The sequence below is a fragment of the Mytilus californianus genome, unplaced genomic scaffold, assembly GCF_021869535.1.
Source record: "Mytilus californianus isolate M0D057914Y unplaced genomic scaffold, xbMytCali1.0.p SCAF_7, whole genome shotgun sequence".
Taxonomy (NCBI): Eukaryota; Metazoa; Mollusca; class Bivalvia; order Mytilida; family Mytilidae; genus Mytilus; species Mytilus californianus.
The window spans coordinates 64,725,162-64,749,778 of NW_026262723.1; the positions used below are offsets into that span (position 1 = coordinate 64,725,162).

The window sequence follows — 24,617 nt, forward strand, 5'->3', positions numbered from 1 at the left end:
ATGATGCAAAATCATGCCTTCTGGGTGTTCCCCAGACCCTTTCTTAAACTGAAAATGCAAGTTCTGTTTTAATAATTTTATGACAATATTTTGGTCTCAAAGCAAAATCACGTTATAGATTCAGTGTAAGACTTAAGTTTCTAGGAACAACATCAAAAGACAAATATGCATGATAAAGCAAAAATGTAATTCACATAGTTAAGTCTGTGGCTGCTGTGTTTTTTTAAACTCAGTATCAAGTTAATAATAAAATTACTAAATTACAAAATGAATGCAACACTAACAGAATACAGAAGGGCAATCAATGAACAAAAGACAAATAAATAAGAAACATTGATCCCGAAAAGTCAGGGGCTACGTCTGAGGGAGAACAGAACTTGCTTCTTGCAAGGCACTCACGGTGAACACAATTTGATATGGAGACAAGCGTTTGGTTTTGAAATTTCCTACATGAGGCATTTGTCTCAATGTAGTTACAGCCCTGATTTAATAAAAGTGAGGTAAGTGTTCCTGAGACAATTAACCTCAGGTTAAATGAAACCAGTTTTCTGACATTTCAATAGATATAAGAAGATGTGGTATGAATGCCAATGAGACAACTCTCCATCCAAGTCAAAATTTATAAAAGTAAACCATTATAGGTCACAGCAAGTATATTTAAATAATATTTATACTTTTATTATTAATTTAAAAGATATGGGAAGTGTTTCCCGATTTTTTTTTTTGGAAAAAAGATGAATTTATGAAGAATCTGGTGCCATCTCATACTTTCGATTAGACCTGCTGAGTTATTTATTTTCAATACATTGCAAGTCAGGTAATTTATTTTCAAACTACCACAGAACAAACCATTTACTTTTGTGATTATCAAGGCTGAGTTATTTATTTTCAAAATCCTCCTGGCCCCCCCCCAGAATATCAAATGGTCGTCCCCTAAAGATTGCTTGCACTAAAAAATGAAAACAACACGTTAAAATACCATGTGTCCGAAGCGCTTTTCTGGATTTACCTCCATCAGGAACGTTCAATGCCGAATATTTAAAAGCCAAAGATGTATAAGAACCGAAACAGTTAAAGTGCATGTGTTATAAGAATGGTATAACACATAGAAAATAAAATGAACATCTGCCTACATTTTATGACTTAGATGATTAGTTTAAAGGAATGATTACTTGTACATTTACCGAAAAGCAAACTGAACTTACTTTATCAGCTGATGACATCTTGTCTTTCAAGTTTTCCTTACTAATATCAGTCCATTGTACTTAAAAAAATCTGTTCGTCCTTCGTCATGGTATCTATGATGAGTTTATTCATATGTTGAAAAATTTTCAACTGTATGTAAGGGAGCTACTATTTGATTTTTATTGGGGGTGGGGCTAGGGTGAAAAATATTTTGTCCTGCATTTTTTTAGTTGTAATCTTTTATTGGGGGTGGGGCTAGGGTGAACAATATTTTGTCCTGCATTTGTTTTAGTTGTAATCTGTGTCCTGCCTTTTTATTTTCACTCTATTCGGTCCTGCCTTTTTTTTTATTAGTTTATCCTGACTTTTTTTTACATAAATTGTCATCCTGCCTTTTTTTTTCACTCAAAACTCCTGTCCTGCCTTTTTTCAAATTTCATCCAAGCCCCCAATGTCCTTACAAACAACGTTATATTGCTGGGTGTTCCAAGTGCTGCACGAAACCTCTTTCTAAATTATTAACTCAATTTTATCAGCAATGAAAGCCTGACTTCAAAGTTATATGAAACTATCTATTCTAGGGACGGCGTGAATCAGATGTGGATACTAAAAATTTCTAAAGATCTGTTCGAGTACATATAATCTAAGACTATCAGCTTGCAATATAATATAAAACATTTGACTTTTCTATTTTTTATTTATATGAGGCTTACTTCATACATAATCTTCTCATGAAGAATGAAAAAAAGCTAGCATATTCTTTAGCTTCAGTTTCCGCTACATAGATGATGTCCTCTCACTAAATAATTCAAATTTTGGTGACTACATTGAATGCATATATCCCATCGAACTTCAGACAAAGGATACAACAGATACAGTTAAGTCTGCCTCATATCTTGACTTACATTTAGAAATTGACAATGAGGGTCAGTTGAGTCAACACTTTACGACAAAAGAGATGATTTCAGATTCCCATTTGTGAACTTTCCATTTCTATGTAGCAACATTCCAACAGCACCTGCATATGGAGTATATATAATATTCCGACAGAGCTTGCATTTCCTATCACAATCTTTCACAAACTGTAGCTTGAAAAAAAGCTACGTGTCCTACAGTTTTTATAATACTTTTGAAAAAAGCACGATATCATATAAAATACATTTTGTCAAAGTATAAAAAAAATGTAATTCCCACCCCACCCTTACTTACATTAAAAATACCACTAGGGACTATTTATATTATTTTTTATATCTTCTATAGCTTATATGATAAATTAAACACACAGCACTAATATAAAAATATTGAAGATGAGAAGTATATAAAAACCAACAGCAATAAACACTCAATAGTCTATTTAACAGATATATCAACTGAGAGGTGCTCCTAGCTAAAGGACGTTATCTCGTAGGAAAGAGTGAATGTAAATAAAATAACAAATGTACGTTCCGTTCCCATATTTTTTTTTACTCTTTCATCATGCTTTGCCGAAATTTTATTTTACAAAAAAGTTTACTCGCTTTTCTATTAAGACCACATACAAATAAAGAAATAAGAAGATTAAAAACTAGATATAATAGATACACGGGTAAACGCATATCTAAGCTACAGGAAAAGTCTTCGGATAGTTTGCAGAATGTCGTGAAGACATCAAGTTTCAGTAATTTTGTTGAGTTATGTGTGATATCCAGTGGTGGCCCAGGCACTCCAAAATCTGTGATTTTAGTCACATCAAATGGGAGGTAAATAAAAAACGATTAAAAATAGATAGCTGACATTCACTATTTTAAAATATCAGACAGGAGGTGAATGTAGGTGTTTGAATTTTTTTTCAGATAGCTGACAATTAAAAAAAAATAATATCAAACAGGAGGTTGTTGATTTTTTCAGTTTTTCTCTCCAATATGTCAATTTGTAGTTAATTTATATGAAGAGTATCACCGATTGACCTGATGTCACTCTGTGAAAATGATATAATTGAACAATCGATTCTTACTATGATCATGATGATGTAATAACATAAGCATTGTGACATTGTAAAATTGGAATCAGGGTCCGTTTGCCCTGATTCGTGTTTGCCCTAGTACCTGTTCGCCCTAATACCTGTTCGCTCAGGGTCCATTCACCCTGATTTTTTTTTATTTGTGTCAAGTTGCATAATGCTTATTTGAACAGAGTACAAAATGTATGTTAAAGTTTGTTGAAAACATCGACAAATGTTTGTATTGCTGCAACCAAATAATTATTTTCCTTTGAATTGCATAGTAAAATACTGAAATACAATGTATTTATCTTTATTGATATGTGTTAACAATTTTAATAATTCTAGTCAGTCAATTTATGTAGTATGATAATAAATGAACTTATAAATCCTGTTCATGTTTTACAATTCGTACATGTACATCATTGTTTTTACTTATTCCAAGCTGACTAGTTTATCAAAACAAAATCTTGTTTTTATTATTAATCCATCAAAGACAATTATTACAACAATCAGCATGATCAGTGAGAATTATTATAATGAACAATTTATGCTCCAAAACACGCCATCAATTTTAAATATTTCATGTGGTTTCATGAATTTCAAGAATTTATACCATATAAATATCTGAAAAATTTATTATAAAAGTAGGGAGAACGAACCCAGGGCGAACGGACTCTATGGGCTAACGAACTCAGGGCGAACGGACCCAGGGGCGGACATGTTATGAGGGCAAACGGACCCGATACCTACCGTAAAATTGCAAAAAAATTATTTACAGGGAAATACATGAATATATCAGTTGTTGTATAATTTATTCAAAGTACTAATCCTGGTAAACCAGGTATTCTTTTTTAATTATTACATGAATGGTTCATTCAACCTACTGCTTTAGTGGTCTAGTAGTAGTAGATTGTCTCAATTGCAGGAGGTTATGGGTTCCATCACAGCTTGTTTTTTCTTCTCTGCCAAGCATGCAGCATTTAGGTGTAAAAACAAAGACTGGTCGGCTCTGTGTTAGACTAATGTGTTTGGGTAGGATGACATGTCTTCCTGTGGACAGTTGCCTTGTAAACTATCAAGTCAAAACATGGCTAAATGTGTCAGTCTAGTACAGTTCATATTCATAGAAACATTAACATGTTCTCGTATAAATATTCATTTAATTTGCCGCTAGACATTAAAGAACCAACCAGCATCATCATCCAATTTATTACAAAATGGATGACCAACATAAAAGGGATGACAATTAGCGAAAAATATAAGAACAGCAGTATCAACATTTGAACTTGTAATTCAAGTGAAACAGTTGCTTCATCCATTATCATGATTATTTTTTTGCAAGCGTGTGTTTCAACACATTAATTTGATTAAATATTTCTATTTATACACAGTGTTTACAATTTCCCGGGTAATTAGGTCAGATTGATTGCATTTTTACTCGTAGTGTAAACGCAGTGGTTCAGATTAGACCAATAGAGATCGTTAGGATAAAAGATAATGTGAACGCTAACTGGTTTTACTTAGAACAAGATGTAGAACGATTCAAATTGAGATAGATTAAAAAAATGCTAGTGTGAACAGGGTCTTACTGTCATCATGCATGTTATGTATTTTGCCTGAATACTTTGATAATGTTTAAACATTCCCTTCTTACTGTCATGATTTGGTTATCTTATTTAACATGATTAATGTGCTCCATTTGCTTTGCAGTAGGCTTTAACACAGAATCTTTTAGAAGTCTTTTATTTTTTGTCGTAAATTTCATTGTTCTAATTATGTCAAGGGTTCAAGCATTAGGATATTGTAATATTTATTGCATTTTTACAGATTAATTTTTATTTCATTTCATTCATTGTCATACATCATGTACATTTCATATGAAAAATCAAGCCAAAATTCTGTTTTTGTTTTTCAATGCTTACTGGTATATTTTACATGTATATTTCAAGATTAGAGGCACATAGCGCTACAAATATATTTGTATTTCTCCATAATTTGAATAACTTATATATTCTTTATTAAAAAAGATCTCATGTATTAAAATGATGTTTTGGTTTTTTTTTTTAACAGCTAACACCTTAATTATTGTGAACACTGATGATTTTGTATTGCAATGTATAGAGAATCATTTGATAATTAAACAGAATTGTACATTATGTATTTTCAGTTTTGTATTTAATTGTGGAGAAGGAACTCAGAGAATAAAGAATGTTTGGTAAGGTCATACTTAATTTATTCCATTTTGAATGGTGCATTCTTTAAAAGATTTTTTGAATTATAAGAAACAATTATATCATGTATATTGTTTTCAAAACTTCTAATTAACAACACATGCACACATAACATAACAAAGTGAAATGGGAAGCTTTAACTTCAAACTTTTCATTACACAGTGGTCTTCACTTATCTGCATAAATTAAACCTTTTGACCCCTATTTTGGGGTGCAAATGTTAATGCTTAACTAGAAAATCTTCACAACAATATTATTTTTCCATTTCGCACATGTTTATGCATCAACATGAACAACTTCAAACACTTATCATCTTGAAATAATGGACTTGATATTGAGGGAGGGCCAAAAAAACCCAGCCAAATAGTATCCTGAATGCACTTACTTCAACATAGCAATGAAATATGTGGTTTAATGCTTAAGATATAATGCTTTAATCTTTATACTGTATTGAAATAAAACTTAAAGAAATGCTTTCTTTTTGGATTTTTTAGCTTCAAGAAGTTTGCTAGAATAGAAAACATTTTCATCACTAATAAGTCTTGGAACAATCTTGGAGGATTATATGGTATGTAATTTCATTTGAAGGTAAAAATTGAAATTTGATCAAGGACAAATTAAAGCAATATGTATTTTCATGTTGTATGACTATCTTTTGTTGTTTGCATCCAACTAACTTTTTTTGCCATTTTCTGTTACTTCTCAATAAATATCCAAGCCTATATCATGTGCAAGTGTTTTTTTTTTTACCAAAAAAAAATTGTTATAGAAAATTATCCTAATTGTATTTAGCATAAATCAGACTCTTGCATTGGTTTCTCTTTGGAATTGGTTCACATTTTGATATACTTAGGCTCATTTAAAGTTTAATTACCATACAGTATTGGCTTTGCTCATTGTTGAAGGCCATGCAGTGCCCTATAGATGTTTACATCCTCAACCTTTGGTCTCTTATGAATAGTTGTCTCTTTGGCAATGACATACCACATCTCTTTATCAAAGATTGAAGTTCTTCGTCCGAAAGTTCAGCTAGAAACATCTTTCTTATGAAGTTATTCTCAGGAATGAATTAATATAATTTATAATTTGTTTTTAATTGCAGGAATGTCTCTAGGTTTAGCAGTAGCAGGTGTTGGAAAAGTTACTGTACATGGACCTGTTGGAATTGTATGTATGGCATATATATCAATAAAAAATATACATCTTTGGTATTAATTTATATATCAAAAGAAATAAATAAATAAATAAGGCAAAGGAAATATGAGTAGAAACTGATGGTTGTATCATTTTCAGACAGTTTATGCTTAATCCTTTATCATGTTTTTTTTGAGATAATTGTAGGTGTTATAATGTTGCTTAAATCAATAACTCTGATTGATCTTGGATGGGTACCTTGTGTTTTTGTCATTTTACTAACTTTTTTGGTGTGCTTATTGTCAAATTATACTGATTAGTCAAGCCTTTTCCAACTGATTATATAGTATGTTCATATGTAGTGTTATTGCACCACAGTCTCAAGAGTCAAGTTAGGGGCGAGGTTTGAGCCCTCCCAAAAATGTTAAACTACACCTGACATTATGTGCCTGTCCAAAGTCATGATCCTGTTATTCAGTGGCTGTTGTTGGTTGCAGTATGCCATATTTGTTTTTTTGTTTATTGTTTGAAGCGTAAATCAGGCCGTTGGTTTCCTTTTTGAATTTTTTCACATTTTGTCATGCTGAGGCCTTTTATAGCTTACTATATGGTATGGGTTTTGCTCATTGTTGAAAGCCGTAAGGTGACCTTTAGATGTTTACATCTTCGTCCTTTTGTTTCTGGTAGTTAGTTTTCAATCATACATTGTACCACATCTCTTTATATCTATATTCTTAACTTTAAGGGGCATGTCCTAGGTGTACTGCTCTGTTGTATATTTCAAAGAAGACATCTACATGTATTATAAAAAATCAACATGAATATTTCAGCCTGAATTTTTAACCTGTTATCTGTCTTGCTGAAATACTTAACTAAATAAGGTACTGGGTATATGTACACTTAAAGTAGTTTATCTCGAATCAGGTGCTCAGTAACTTTTGAAACTTCATTTATTTAGTGTATTTAAAACGTGAAACTTTTTGGTTTTATTTGAAGGAATCTGTAGTACAAAGAAAAGGCTATATGATGCTTTATGATGATATCAACACAAAATTGGATATTGGTAAATATTTTTTTTCTTTACATAAAATGGTTAAACACATTTGATAATAAACTACATGTTTTGTTTTTTTCTCTTCTTTGGTATAATTTCATATTATAGAAAATTCTGTTTGGATGGATTAACTAGTGTATTTAATCACTGGATCAGTAGATGGCTAGAAAGCATTTTATATACTATGTGCCAATAGCAAGGCAACCACTAAATGTATTTTCCTTTAACAAAAATTCAAACCTACAGATATTCTTTGGAAGTTGAACAATTGTTCTAAGACTTTGAAGACTTTTCAGCATATGCATACAGAACATTTTCAGATATATTCAAAGCTTTTTGATTTTCAGATTTATACATTTACAAATTCCACATTTTGAAAAAATGGACCCCTATATCAAAGATTATCAAAACTTAATTTAGTTGAATTATTTTGTTTTGTATTTAGTCTAGTGTGATTAGATTTAGAAGAAAAGACTTTAATTTTGAGCTCTATTGGACTAATCCCAAGTTTCTGAACTGTAAAAAGTTAATATGCAACCAAACTATTAAAGTATTAGTAACATTTAGCCAAATGTTTAAGGAAGGCATTGAAACAATATTTTAGCATTGCTATTCAAAAAAAGGACCAAATATGATGTGATTCTTTATATATATAATTATAAACTGATCATTAAAGATATGGTTACAAAAATACATTTTAATAATAGCTGAAACATGCAGTAAAGTGATTTAGTTATAGATCATTTGTAGATTGAGGTCAGAAATGATGTTTTTTTTTTTTTTTACTATTTTGTCTTTTATAAAGTAATCTGTTTCTCAGTTATGTACATAAGTTGTAATTTATTCATTATTTGTCTAAAAAATCCATATAATTTATATTTCTGTGTGCATGAAACATGTACTATATTCATTTTAAAGCATTTGACATATTTTTTTATATTTTGATAGGGAGACAATCAAAAGCAATGACAGGTTTTGAAAATTCTGATTTAAATATTGCCTATGTTCCATTATTACCAGACAAGAAAGAAGATCTGTATTATCCTCCAAAAGACCAAGGTAACACAGATAACTGATAAGGATAATTGATATGTATAATTGTTCATGGTTTCAATTGCTGTCAAGTTATGAAGTACTAGAACACACCTGTGACTCGCTGGTCCGTGACTGAATTAAAGTATCTACGTCTTATTTTTAGCCTGGACTTTTAGTATTCGTATTGTCATCTTATAAATTGATGCTGATTATAAGGTGTACAGTTTTCTCTGCTTTCAAAATCTTTCTGTTTGAACCCGTCGACCAGGAACTTGTTAGTTATTGGTAATACTAATTATGTGGAAAACAAAAGGGCCTGGAATGGTGTGTCAGTCCAATAACAAGAAAATGCTATTACCAAATTTTTTCAAATTTAGATATGTTGTTTCCTGTGACTAAATGAAGGTCAAGTTCAATTTTCATGATTTTAGGTTTTCTCCTTGTTGAGTTATCGCCCTTTTTAATATCCAAAAGTGGTACTTCTAATGTGATTGAGTTATTTCCCTTTGAACAAAAATTGTTAATTATATATATAAAGTTTGATTACACTAAGTGTTTTTAAATAGTTTTCACCTGTTATCAGATTACAAAACGTATGGTAAATGTCTTATGACACAATTGTAATTGGAGTGACGGATTTATTTGAAAATTTTCTGTTTCCTAAGTACTGATGATTATAAGCTATATAGTAAGAAATTTACTGTTCATTTTTAGACATTTTAAAGATAATTACAGACAAGTTTTAAAGATTTTTAAAAGACATTGTATTAAAAATAAAATTTTGGATTTGGTTAATTGTTTGAAGAATTTTGTGGTAGGTTTGTTTGTTATTCTGTAAAAACTAATTTTCTGAATGCTGTATGTATTTTTTTTATGAAGTGAACTTTAAAAACTAAGCTTATATTGTCTTTTAATAAACATATATTTAGATTTCTGATTTTGGGCCCAGTTTTCAAGTTGGTCCAAATTGGGGTCCAAAATTAAACTGTGTTTGATTTCAACATAAATTGAATATTTATAGGGTTCTTTGAAATGCTGAATCTAAACCTGTATTTATTTTCATTATTGATTAGATAATACCACATTTAGGTCCCAAAGGGTCCTAAATTAAACTTTTGTTTAATTTAATAAAAAATTGAATTCTTGGGGTTCTTTGATATGCTGATTCTAACAATGTTTTAGTGATTAAATCATATCTAATTTTAGAGAACTTAGTCATCACTGGTTGTTGTTATTATATTATTGAATATAATTTGAAAATAGATGTATATAACATATCTAATTTTAGAGAACTATTTATTCAGTTTGAGTTATTTCCCTTTGAACAATATTATATGGATAAAATTAAACTGTGTTTCATTTCAACATAAATTAAATATATATAGGGGTCTTTCAAATGCTGAATCTAAACCTGTATTTAAATATTAGATTTTTGGTCCCAGTTTTCAAGTTGGTCCAAATCAGGGTCCAAAACAAGGCTTCCAAAACGGTCATATATTCCGGACATTTGTATAATGTCCGGTAAAAGTCCGGCTGGGCAAAACATGAAACGGACATCTACTTTTTAGTTTTCAAGGCTTAAGAGACGGTCATTTTAACATATTTCGCGATCTTTTTGACCCAACCTTTTGCCTTTAACAGCCACACATTTCCGGTCATAAAAGTGACATGATCATTAAGTACTATCAAAACAACCCCTACTTTAATACCTTCTCATTTTAATCAAGGCTAATTAGTTGTCGAACAGCTGAAATTTACCTGTTCAGGTGACAGGTAAACTATTTTGAACCAGACATTTATCGGTCTATTTAAAGTTATTTTCTTACATTTCAGCGGTTTGCATCTTATTAATTTAGTTAAAAAGATTAAAATTATCAGAAATACATTTACAAATATGATTTGATGAAAAAATAAAAAAAAGGTGAAAATGAAAAATCGTCATAACCACGTTGTTTGAACCAGAGACATGTCTCTGTTTGAACTAGTACACGTGTGCGCATGTGTGCAGGTGTGAAATTTAATTATGCATCCTAATTTTTTCAAAAAATGCTTAAATTGTCATCGATACCTTTATCTCACGTTTATTTCGTATATTTTCTTGAAGAAATAACGTAGAAAGAGCTACTTGCACTCATTCATGCTTTGCAAACGTACACAGAATTTACGTATCCGTCTCTGGTCCATGTTTTACCATTGTCAAGATAACATCCGGTTTAGATTTGAAAACGAAAGTAAAGTTTTTGACAACGTTATTTTGCACAAATAAAGAGTCTAAGCAGATATAAGTACGCTGATGTTGCACACTTCGAATGATGCACTGCCAATTTAACAGTTTACGTCAGAACTTTGAATTTGAATCAAAGAAAGTTTAATATCGTTTTTTTTTTAATGTCAATCATTGGGATGGCCAACTCGGCAACTGATTACCATAATTGCCTTTTATTTATTTAGTCTTAAGGGATTAAAATCGGGATAATATATAAAATGTCCGGCTGGCTAAAAATAATTTTGGAAGCCCTGGTCCAAAAATTAAACTTTGTTTTGATTCAATAAAAATTGAATTTATGGGGTTCTTTTAAATGCTGAATCTTACCATGTATTGACAGATTTTGGATTGTGGGCTCCTTATTCAAATTGGTCCACATTGAGGTCCAAAGGGTCCTAAATTAAACTTTTGTTTGATTTCATAAAAAAATGAATTCTTGGGGATCTTTGATATGCTGATTCTAACAATGTACTTAGATTTTGGATATTAGACCATAATAGGTAATTGTCCAATTTCAAATATTTCAGTTCTTTGACCACATTCATTTTGTGTCACAAACCTATGCTGTGTCAAATATTCAATCCCAATCCAAATTCAGAGCTGTTTTAAGCTTAAATGTAGTGTCCATACTTGCTCAACTGTTCAGGGTTCGACCTCTGCAGGAAAATCCGGTTTGCTGTCACTCTGACAGCCTCTTGTTGAGCACAAAAATCCTCCTAAATTTTTTCTGCATCACTACACTTGGCCATTAATGTGAAATTTTTTGGAATTACCTCCCCTCTTTTAAAAAAATTCTTGGATCCAACCCTGTTAGCAGTTTTATCATGTTAGCGCTTTTAAAGAAAATATGACCTATATGGTTTGCCTAAGGTTCATGGTTGTAAGGTGTACATGTCTGTCTTCCAGGTTTTATCTAACCTTGACTTCATTTTCATGGTTCATTGGTCATTGTTAATTTTTCATGGTTTTGTCAGTTTATCAGATACTATCAGCAATATGTCAACTATATTTGTTGTATGGTATGAATGTAAGGTGTACATGTCTGTCTAGTAGGGTTCATATGACCTTGATCTCATTTTATGGTTCATTGATCAATGTTAAGTTTATGTGGTTTGGTCTGTTTTCCAGGTACTTTAAGCAATAGGACCACCATATGTGGTGTATGAAATGATTGTGAAGTGTACATGACTTTCTGGCATGGTTCATCTGACCTTGACATCATTTTTGATGGATCATTGATAATGTTAAGTTTATGTGATACTTGTTGTAAAACCTTCATATTACAGACTTTCAACATAATATGTATGTCCTACATGCAATGAAATTGAGTCTTTTTGAATTAACTTTGATTTGTCTACACTTCCTTGTTCATTTCTTATATACAATAGATTGGACTACATTGAGATTGAAATATATCATTTCTAGAATAATTTATTATCAGGGTGTATATTTATACTTTATGCTATATCACAAAGCTGTGGCAGTTAGACAATTATTAAATCAAACCTTGTCTAGACAGTATTTTCACTGCTTCAAATTTCCACGTTTGTGAAATAACCAATTTATATCGCCAATACTGAGCATTCATTCTTACATGAAAAAAGTATATATATGATACCAAATTCCTAAAGTCATCTTGTCTAGCATAATTATTAGTCATTAACTGCTTATTAAGCCTGTAGTTAAATATTTTGACTTAGAAGGTGCTGATCGCCTCCATTTGTTCAAATTGACCTCATGAGGAATTCTTGACTAAGGAATGAAATTGCATGAAACAACAATTTACTTCAATATTGTGAATCATTCTAGCTGGTCTTGGGATAATTCTTTGTATGAAAGACTTTGAAAGTGAAACTGGTAGTCAACTTCACTTCACAATTATTTTTTGATAAACAAACAAAGGCCATAGATTTTAAATACAGATCATTTCTATTCTATTGTCAGTCAGCCTACCTACAATGAATCTGATATTTGTTGATAAAATAAGATTTATAAGGTTGATGGTGAAAATGGTGAAAAATCTGGACTATCATAAGATACCCCAAAAAATAGAAACAATGGCCGTTTTTTCCCTTAGAGCTCCCAGCACTTTGATTCATATATGTTATCAAGCTTTATCTAGGTTATATAGAGGATATAGTGCATCATTTTTATTATACCCCGCTTTAAAAAAGTGGGGGTATACTGTTTTACCTCTGTCTGTCCATCCATCAGTCCGTCAGTCCGTCCGTCCGTCCCATAAATAGTTTTGTCGCATTTTTCTCAGGAACTACTTGACAAGGATTTCTGAAATTTGGTTTCAGGGTTTATATAAGTAAGTTACACCCTGTGATGTGTTTTCAGATTCATCACTCAACAACTTCCTGTTTACCGAACACTTGAATTATTTTACACATGATAGCCAAGTTGAAAATTTTCGTTACATTTTTCTCAGGAACTACTTGACAAGGATTTCTGAAATTTGGTTTCAGGGTTTATATAAGTCAGCTATACCGTGTGATCCGTTTTCAGATTCATCACTCAACAACTTCCTGTTTACCGAAATATCTCGGCGGGGGTATTATCAGTGAGCAGTAGCTCACAGTTTTACTTGTTATTTGTTTTATTGTAGAATCTTCTAGTCCACTATCACAACAGCTTCTTTCATTTTATACACCTTTATCAGACCCAGATTGTACTTATGCCTATATCATTAAGGTATGTAGAAAAAATTAGTCATTTTCATTATTTTTATTTTAGTTTACAAGTAGCAAGAAATGATACTGGAATATTTTTATCCATTTATGGGGTTACTTTAGTCTTAAACCTGTTAACACATAAAGTTTTATGGATTTATATGTTAGATATAGAATGATGAAAATTGTGTTTAATCATATTAAAAAAATAAATGAAACTAGTTTTTTTTTTATTTGTAACTAAATACCTGATCTTGTTCTATTATTTAGTCATTTGTAAACCCACTCTATATGCATAAGGTAAAGTGGCATGATTTAGAAAATATTACCTAATTTGTATTATTTCAGCCTAATCCTAAAAATCAAGTTGTAAATTATCAGAAGTGTATAGACTTAGGTATAAATGAGTAAGTACAAGTTATGTTTTCTTTTTTACCAACATATTATTGAAGACCATGTTTATTTTTAAATCTAGCTGAATTTAGGTAAATATTTCACTAATTATATTTGATTTATATTTCATACTGTTATGATTGATTGGAAGGATATCGTTAAAAAAATGTTTTTTTTGGGTAAAGATTGCATGATATGCAATCAAAATTCTATGGTATTGACTAGGTATTTACAGTGATCTGGAAGGATTTTTTCTCTATGGGCCCAGGGCCCCCCAAAAATAAATTCAATGGGCCATTTTTAGAATTAATGGGCCATGTTGTCAAATGAGTGGGCCATTCGTTAACAATAAAAAAAAATAAAAAAGTGTATATTTCACTGTACTTACAAGTATGATTCTAATTAATATCATGGAAATTGTTCCTGTGATTTTGTTATTTCAATTTCAATGAATATACAATAACTTCTTCCAAACCGGGCAATATTTACGATAACCTTTATTTACAATGTTCAAACTGGTACTGTTCCCTTGTTCATGTTCATGTTTTTTTTACATTAAATTTGGGTCTTCGTCGATACCATACTTATTCCAGACGTTCCGTATTAGAGGACGTTTCTGGCATTTCCTCTGCACTTGTATTATTATTACTTCATCACGATGACAAGAATAACAGTAGAGAGCAACGTTAATTGATAAGACACGACAACAATTCGCTGAAGGCATGTTTAATGTCAAAACGAGCCAAAGACCAAAAAAATTGACAAGGACAGTTAAGCCCCTTTTATGGAGACAAATACTATGCTATTCATAAAAAGGCTTTTGGATTTTTCAATCGAAATAATAGCAAGCTTACTTAAAAGATTATAATTAGAGAAGAATTCTCGACTGTACTAGCCAATTTTCACAAATTTAAAGTTGTTTATAAAAAATTATATCATGAATGATGGTTAATTACGTTTTTTGGGTAATCAGTCATACCGCATGTTGCTATTATTACCATAGGAAAACACCTGAGACGTCCCAAAAATATATAAGTGCTCCTATCATTGGAGTTGTGTACTCACACCTGGCGGCACGAAATACGATCGGAAATCCATTCGACGATATCTCAACGTTTCAAAAAGAAGTGAAAAATATCATGCACCACGCGGGCGCTTACATTTGTCACTCTATGCACCATTTCTGGTCGATAAGCGCAATTGGCCCAAGGCGCACGTCCTTCCCGATCACTGTATTTAAATCTTCCAAGGTTTATCACTACCTTTCATAGTTCAAACAAAATAGTACAGTGAAGTGATCATTCTTTAGATCCTATCCAGTCATTGTCATGCAATTTATTAATGATATGTTATACTTATATATTCAAGTTACAATATAATGTGTATTTGAATTACCATACTTATCAAGAAGATTTTCTTTACTGACACTTACATATAAGTAATGAAGGTGTATGAATCTGTGATAAAAATAGGTTAAACTACAAATGTACAATCATGGAGGATAACTCCAACTCAAAATAATAATTTGCCTAGCTGATTACAATTCAATTCTTTATTTTTTTTAAATTTCCCAAAATTGCAAAATGAAAGCAATCTTTACACTTTCAGTGCTCACAAGCACTTTGATTTGCAAGATAATCTTTATGAAGATACTACAAAAATACGGTTGGAAAAAACAATTAGAATATGTAAGTGAGATAATAGTCAATAAATACAATGAAAAAAATGATTTATCTTGGAACATTACTTTTATTGCTGTTCTTCATGTAGACATTTGTTTGAAAAAAAAGACATTTGTTTGAAAGTCTTCATTATTGAACAAAAACATTCATACATGTATTTTACTTTTAGGTTTGTTGTTTATATTGTTAACCCCTATCAACAGAAGTTGGTTTACCATTGAACATTAAACAGTCAGGAATCATTTTGTATGATCTTTTTATTTAGTTGGATATCTTGTTTTCATCATGGCATTCCTCTGAAATGTTCACATAAAAATAGTTGTCAGACAATAAAAACTGCATTGATAATTCTAATCCTTCTTAAAAATGTTGTCATAAAATATAAAATGAAATTCCCTACAATTTTGCTAATAAAATTGTTATCCAAAGTTCTTGTACATAAATATGATAAAGAAATAATTGCATTTATGATTTTGCGAAATTTCTAATCTATATAGAATAATGACATTTTTGTTTTTGATACTGATTTTATCAGCAAGAATATCAAATGAGCCCCCGTTGTCAATTTGTATGACGTCGCATGCATTTTCATTGATCAATTGACAAGGATGGACATGAGAGCATGACGTTGCCGCATTGATACTGACATCATTTCCTTATATTTTCGAGTTTCAAGTCCTGTCCATGATGTAGAAATATATTAGGCAGTAAGATCAGAGGGAAAATGTAGAAATTGTTGATAAAATTTGATACAATTGTTTTGCTTGTAGCGTTTCCTTAGTAAAACAGTTACGTGATGGAGAGAATGTAACTTTATCTGATGGAAGAATAGTAAGTAATGTTTATATTTACTGAATTTCTAGCTTAGTTACATCTAAACTGCTGAATTACAAGGATGAAATAGTAATATTACGACCTGGAATCTTTTAAAAAGCTAATTTCAAAGCTTTTCTATATTTATTCCATTATTTTAATGGAAATAAAAAACACACATAAATAGTATAAATATTTCCTATGTATTTAAATAGTAAAGTTAATCATAAAAAAAATATAAAAAAAAATATGAAATAAGCAATTTCTCATCATGAAACAATGTTCACTATGATAAACCATGAATAGTGGATATAAATATAAACTTCAAAAGTTCATAATAAGAACCAAGTGAAACATAGATACAATGAAAAAGAGAGTTAACAAAATGATGAAAAGTTGCCTTGTGTGTCATAAAATCAAACTCAAACTTTAAATCCTCATATAAAAAGTTGGTGACTCAGTTGTTGGGATTGTGTGAAATATTTTGGGTACATATCATGACTTTATGTCACTAAAAATCAACGCGATACACTGTATAAAAATGATACAGAAGAGTTGCATAGAATTTGATTTTGATAAAAAAAAGTGTGCATTTCCTTGTCTAAATCGTATCAAACAAAACAAAGTTTTTAAAAATGAAATAAAAGTATTTGTTTGCTGCTGATAGCATAATGCTGTATATATGCAAAATGTCTGTTATTGCATAAAATGTCTGGTGATGGTAATTGGTACTTGGCTGTAACTGGTCCTCAACCAGTACTCATTGTGTGTGTATGGTTAAAAGTTAAACTGAAACCATATTATATTTTTTTCAGATGTGTCCCGATGATGTATTAACAGAAAAAGAAATTGCAAGGCCTATTATAAGTAAACTTTCTAATATTTCTATTTATTTGAAGGGTTCAAACATAATGCAGTCAAAGGCATGACAGGCACATTAATTTTAAGCTCACCTGGCCCGAAGGGCCAAGTGAGCTTTTATCATCACTTGTCGTCTGTCATCCGTCGTCGTTAGCTTTTTACAAAAATCTTCTCCTCTGAAACCACTGGGCCAAATTTAACCAAACTTGGCCACAATCATCATTAGGGTATCTAGTTAAAAAATGTGTCCGATGACCCCTCCTGCCAACCAACATGGCCGACATGGCTAAAAATAGAACATAGGGGTAAAATGTAGATTTTGGCTTATATCTCTGAAACCAAAGCATTTAGAGTAAATCTGACATGGGTAAAACTGATTATCAGGTCAAGATCTATCTGCCCAAGGGTCCGGAAACGGTCATATTTGCCAGTCATGTCCTAAGATGAAACTATTTGTCCTAAACGAGTAATTGGGATTTAGGACAAATTTTATTTTTTTACAGAAGTAATTTCGGTCATTTCTTTGACTCAATGTTTGAAATCGGATTTCTTAATAGACATTTTGCACTTGTGATCACTTGTTTTTGTTTATAATCCCTTTCCTGTAATAAAACTGCCACTACAGTAGTTTGATAATCCTGTGGGCCCTCCTAATATCTATATCAATGCCTCCGGGAAACATTGGCTAATGATCGCTAATCACTTTTTACCTGTGGTTTTAATTCACACCTGACAGTGATCACAAGCTCAGAATAATATCTTTAAAACATTAAAGTTCCCTGACAAGTGTTTTCATTATTTATTTACTTTCCATCAAAGACAGTCATCAATTCTGATTTAAAAGTAAATCTAAATTTACGTAGAAAAAGTATTTTTTTCATGAGTAACACATGTGCTTTATTTACTATGTAATACGCATGCGTGAAATTATCTTCAGCAAATTTAATATTTAATCGTAAAATGCAAATTGATTTCATGCTAAATTAAACGAGTGCAACTATTATCTGTTATATTCAAACACTTTTAAAGGTAATAAAATAAAAAAGCCATAAAAAGCCGGTGATTTCCTGTCAATTTGATAAACAAAACAAATCCCGGAAATGAATCCGGAATTATTCGTACTTTAAAATATCGCAAACTTCCGGTTTTAACTTTTGTCAAATCGAAAGAAACGTAAGCAATGTCTGAGAAATTAACCATTTTGAGTCATTAAAATCATTTCAATTTTAGACTGTTGCCTTCCCTAAACTGTCCTTCATGGTAATGGTAAGACATTTACTTAGTAAATGCGATAATGAAACAGCAATACAAGTTCGTCATGTTCGTTGATGCTATGAATATAGTCCAGTCGATATTGACAATTTGAGAAGGGGCACCAACTTTTCAAACACCTCAACATGACCGAAATTGTCTGGAAAAATTTCCGGATCCTTGTATCTGCCCTTAAATTTTCAGACAAATCTGACAACCTGTTGTTGGGTTGCTGCCCCTGAATTGGTAATTTTAAGGAAAATTTTGCAGCTTTTGGTTATTATCTTGAATATTATTATAGATAGAGATAAACTATAAACAGCAATAATGTACAGCAAAGTATGATCTACAAATAAGTCAACATGACCAAAATTGTCAGTTGACCCCTTAAGGAGTTATTGCCCTTTATAGTCATTTTTTTATAATTTTCATAAATTTTTGTAAATTTTTACAAAATATTTTCCACTGTAACTACTGGGCCAAGATCATTATAGATAGAGATAATTGTAAGCAGCAAGAATGTTCAGTAAAGTAAGATCTACAAACACATCACCATCACCAAAACACAATTTTGTCATGAATCCATCTGTGTCCTTTGTTTAATATGCACATAGACCAAGGTGAGCGACACAGGCTCTTTAGAGCCTCTAGTTTTGTTATTATCTTAGATATCATTATAATATCTAATATCTAATACTATTAATTATGATTTTAGCCTTATTTTACATTATTTCCAAAGCATCAGTAAATACAGGTGAGCGACACAGGCTCACGAGAGCTTCTAGATTAATTGGTTATTGTATTAATATATTTTTTTTGGTTAATTGAGTGTTCTTTTTGTACAAAATAAATAAACATACAAAGCAAATACATGTATAACCATAACCAGATCAAACTATGGAAATACCCCTGTACTAACGATGTTTCTCAGAAATCAATGTAGGAATTGCAATTTATAATATGGCACAATATTACAATTAGGAAGAAATATCTATAAGTGAAGCAGTACTACCGGTATATATGATTAGAATTACTATATGTAAGCATTAGCTGTGAAATCATGCCTTCTTACATTTTTAGCTCACATGGCCCAAAGGGCCAAGTGAGCTTTTCTCATCACTTGGCGTCCGTCGTCCTGCGTCCTGCATCCTCCGTCCGTAAACTTTTACAAAAATCTTCTCCTCTGAAACTACTGGGCCAAATTTGACCAAACTTGGCCACAATCATCATTGGGGTATCTAGTTTAAAAAATGTGTCCGGTGACCCGGCCAACCAACCAAGATGGCCGACATGGCTAAAAAATAGTACATAGGGTAAAAAGCAGTTTTTGGCTCATATCTCTGAAACCAAAGACCAAAGCATTTAGAACAAATCTGACACAGAATAAAATTGTTCATTAGGTCAAGATCTATCTGCCCTGAAATTTTCAGACCAATCAGGCAACACGTTGTTGGGTTGCTGCCCCTGAATTGGTAATTTTAAGAAAATTTTGCAGCTTTTGGTTATTATCTTGAATATTATTATAGATAGAGATAAACTGTAAACAGCAATAATGTACAGCAAAGTAAGATCTACAAATAAGTCAACATGACCAAAATTGTCAATTGACCCCTTAAGGAGTTATTGCCCTTTATAGTCAATTTTTTACAATTTTCATAAATTTTGTAAATTTTTGTAAATTTTTACAAAATATTTTCCACTGTAACTACTAGGCCAAGTTCATTATAGATAGAGATAATTGTAAGCAGCAAGAATGTTCAGTAAAGTAAGATCTACAAACACATCACCATCACCAAAACACAATTTTGTCATGAATCCATCTGTGTCCTTTGTTTAATATGCACATAGACCAAGGTGAGCGACACAGGCTCTTTAGAGCCTCTAGTTATATATAAAAATAAGAAGATGAGGTAGGATTGCTAATGAGACAACTCTCCCCCCAAGACATGTTTGCGATTTCTTGTTGCTCTATGTCCAGCAGGAAATTTTATATGCAGTATTAGGCTAGAAATTATCAGTTTTCTTTAGAAAATAGGCAGTTGGTACTTCTCTTAAACTGAGTTTTACTGTGCATACTGTTGTATGTTTGTTTTTTCTACATGGGCTAGAGGTATAGGGGGAGGGTTGAGATCTCAAAAAACATGTTTAACCCCGCCGCATTTTTGGGCTTGTCCCAAGTCAGGAGCCTCTGGCCTTTGTTAGTCTTGTATCATTTTTAATTTTAATTTCTTGTGTATAATTTGGAGTTTAGTATGACATCCATTATCACTGAACTAGTATACATATTTGTTAGGGGCCAGCAGAAGGACGCCTCCGGGTGCGGGAGTTTCTCACTGCATTGAAGACCCATTGGTGGCCTTCGGCTGTTGTCTGCTCTATGGTCGGGTTGTTGTCTCTTTGACACATTCCCCATTTCCATTCTCAATTTTAGTTGGTAACTTATGAAAACTTGATAAACCAGAAAAATGAGAATTATGGTATAGCAATGGAAAACAGAATTGCAATGAAAAGTAAGGAATTAATTGATAAAAAAATTCACTTGAAATATATTTTCTTTATAGTTGTTGAATGTCCAAATGAAGACTATTTGTACAGTTTATTAAAATCAGAGAAGTTATCAGAATGTCAAGGTGACAATGACAATTCAGCTGAATTAGTGGTACACATGTCATCATATGACATGGTCAATAATCCACAATATCAACAGTTTATACAGAGGTAACTATGTAAATGAACAATGTGGAAAATACTCAATACCAACAGTTTGGGAATTCTCTGACATCTGAAGGTCTTTTTAGTACTTACTTGTCCATGGGATGTTAGAAAGCAGTCCATTTTGAAAATATTGATACAACTACAAACAATGTGTAGAAGGTTGAAATCCTCTTGCCTGCACTTCTGTGTATTGCCATACACTTGTACATGATGTGACATAAACATTGATGTAGGTCTTCAAAGACATTTTGACAGAAAAAGTTAAATATCAATTATACATCAATTTCCAGAAGAAAAATAATGGACATTAGATAGATCTCACTTTTTTGCAGAAAAGTTTTGATATGTAGCATACAAATAATGAACAACATTTTTGACACTGAAAATAATAAGAAACATACATTTCATGACAAATGCTACAATGTCTACAACCCAGTAAGGGAAACAAATCTCAAGGTAAGCAGAAGACCGTAAACAGATAGAAAGTCACCGAACAAAGAGTCACAAGACAGAAAGTAACAAAATTAATAATACAAAACGAGACAACTAATTAATTTACAGTCATTAGAAATATATGAGAAAACTCTTGAAATTATTCCTATTTAAGAATAAATTGATTTTAAATTTTAGTATGGAATTGTTCATGAGCATTGTTGAATGAAGATGTGTCAAATTCAAAATGAAATTTTGTTTTTTTACAAAAAACCTGATTTTCCTTTTAAATTTTAGATTTCCCAGTTCCACAGTTCACATGTTTCTGCATGAGAAAACAAGTAATATGATATCAGAAGGTATGATACAGCTTCAAAGCATACTGAATATGGTTCATCCAGATATATTTCCCAGAATTCATATGTCAAAGCAGCAGACAGAAAATTATCAAATGGAAAATTATATCATGGCTAAACCTTTCATGAGATATTCATACAGACCTAAACTTGGAATATCTGAGTAAGTTATGTAATTGTCTACTGATATTGCAAAGTAAATAAAACCTTTCCCCAAAATCATTTGGTGTTTACCTGGCCATTTTAATTTTTATACGACCGCAAAAAAATTTTGTGGTCGTATATTGGTATGACGTTGGCGTCGTCGTCGTCCGGCGTCGTCATCCGAAGACACATTGGTTTTCGCACTCTAACTTTAGTTTAAGTGAATGGATCTTTTTGAAATTTGACCATAAGGTTAAATACCACAAAAGGAAGGTTGGGATTGATTTTGGGGGTTATGGTACCAACAGTTAAGGAATTAGGGGCCAAAAAGGGGCCAAAAATAAGCATTTTCTAGTTTCCAGACAATAACTGTGGAACGGTGTATGGATCTCTCTGAAATTATACTACAAGTTTCCATACCACAAAGGGATGGTTAGGATTTGCTTTGGGGGGTTATGGCTCAAACCGTTTAGGAATTAGGGGCAAAAAAGGGGGAAAAACAAGGTTGTCCTGGTTAATGGACAAATACTTTAGTACAAAACATAATTTAAAGCAGTGTAAGGGAGATAAATCAAATACATCATTGAAATTATCTCCCTTACACTGCTTTTAAATTATGTATAAAGTAATGGTTAATGAACAATAAAGATAATTTAAAACAGTGTAAGGGAGGTAATCCAAATACAACGTTTTGGTTACTTCCCTTACACTGCTTTTAAATTATGTTTAAAGAAATACATATTTATAAAGGAAGACCAGTAAAAATATCTGCAAATGTTGCATCTTTTTTTTTTACAAAAAAATCCATATGAAAGATTTGACACTATATTTTTAATTCTATTATAAAATAGATTTAGTTAGCACTATGGTAAATTTAAATGGGTAATTATGGTTGCCAACTCCATTGGAAATTTGAATTGAGATTATGACCATATCTTGAGGGAAAGAATTTTTTTGGGGAAAAAGGGGGGGGGGGGGGATAAAAAGAAATTGTGGGGGGTCAATTTTTTCTCATTTCAGATTTCAGAAATTAAAAAGAATTATTCTTCAAATATTATTTTTTTTTCAAATTTCAAATATTGAAAAATTTCAAGAAGTAATCTTTAATTGCACAGTATGGCGCATTAGATTTGTAAAATCTTTGATCACATTTATTTATTTGTTATGCCGAATCTAACAGTGTATTTAGATTTTTAATTTTGTGTCCAGTTTTCAAATTGGTCTACATTAAGGTCCAAAGGGTCCAAAATTAAACTTTGTTTGATTTTAGCAAAAATTGAATATATGAGGTTCTTTGATATGCTGAATCTAAACATGTATTTAGATTTTTGATTTTTGGCCCAGTTTTCAAGTTGGTCCAAATTGGGGTCCAAAATTAAACTTTGTTTGATTTCAACAAAAATTGAATATATGGGGTTCTTTGATATGCTGAATCTAACCATGTATTTAGATTTTTTATTTGTGGACCCCGTTATCAAATTGGTTCATATTGAGGTCAAAAGGATCCAAAATTAAACTTTGTTTGATTTCATCTAAAATTGAATTATTGGGGTTCTTTGATATTCCAAATCTAACCGTGTATTTAGATTTTTAATTTGGGTCCTGTTTTTTAAATTGGTCTACATTAAGGTCCAAAGGGTCCAAAATTAAACTTAGTTTGATTTTAACAAAAATTGAATTCTTGGGGTTCTTTGATATGCTGAATCTAAACATGTGTTTAGATTTTTGATTATGGGCCCAGTTTTCAAGTTGGTCCAAGATAGGGTCCAGTATTTAAACTTTGTTTGATTTCAACAAAAATTGAATATATGGGGTTCTTTGATATGCTGAATCTAACCATGTATTTAGATTTTTTATTTGTGGGCCCCGCTATCAAATTGGTTCATATTGAGGTCAAAAGGGTCTAAAATTAAACTTTGTTTGATTTCATCAAAAATTGAATTATTGGGGTTCTTTGATATGCATAATCTAACCGTGTTTATAGATTTTTAATTTGGGTCCCATTTTTTAAAATTGGTCTTCATTGAGGTCCAAAGGGTCCAAAATTAAACTTAGTTTGATTTTAACAAAAATTGAATTCTTGGGGTTCTTTGATATGCTAAATCTAAACATGTGTTTAGATTTTTGATTATGGACCCAGTTTTCAAGTTGGTCCAAGATAGGGTCCAGTATTTAAACTTTGTTTGATTTCAACAAAAATTGAATATATGGGGTTCTTTGATATGCTGAATCTAAACATGTATTTAGATTTTTGATTATGGGCCCAGTTTTCAAGTTGGTCCAAATTGGGGTCCAAAATTAAACTTTGTTTGATTTCAACAAAAATTGAATATATGAGGTTCTTTGATATGCTGAATCTTACCATGTATTTAGATTTTTTATTTGTGGGCCCCGCTATCAAATTGGTTC

The 24,617-nt window shown here is 31.4% G+C and overlaps 1 protein-coding gene across 1 annotated transcript in view; it reads left to right on the forward strand.

Moving 5' to 3' along the window:
* The first annotated feature begins 2,666 nt into the window (after positions 1 to 2,666).
* The window catches only part of LOC127707583 (zinc phosphodiesterase ELAC protein 2-like), a 38,381-nt gene continuing 16,430 nt past the window's right edge, over positions 2,667 to 24,617 (forward strand). Inside the window, exons 1-12 of the mRNA XM_052212179.1 lie at positions 2,667 to 2,924; positions 5,334 to 5,381; positions 5,892 to 5,965; positions 6,500 to 6,564; positions 7,528 to 7,594; positions 8,534 to 8,644; positions 13,498 to 13,583; positions 13,910 to 13,968; positions 16,407 to 16,467; positions 17,265 to 17,316; positions 21,123 to 21,279; positions 22,006 to 22,227. Of these exons, the coding sequence (XP_052068139.1) occupies positions 6,502 to 6,564; positions 7,528 to 7,594; positions 8,534 to 8,644; positions 13,498 to 13,583; positions 13,910 to 13,968; positions 16,407 to 16,467; positions 17,265 to 17,316; positions 21,123 to 21,279; positions 22,006 to 22,227 (878 nt within the window). The 5' untranslated portion in view covers positions 2,667 to 2,924; positions 5,334 to 5,381; positions 5,892 to 5,965; positions 6,500 to 6,501. The remainder of the gene's footprint in view (positions 2,925 to 5,333; positions 5,382 to 5,891; positions 5,966 to 6,499; positions 6,565 to 7,527; positions 7,595 to 8,533; positions 8,645 to 13,497; positions 13,584 to 13,909; positions 13,969 to 16,406; positions 16,468 to 17,264; positions 17,317 to 21,122; positions 21,280 to 22,005; positions 22,228 to 24,617) is intronic.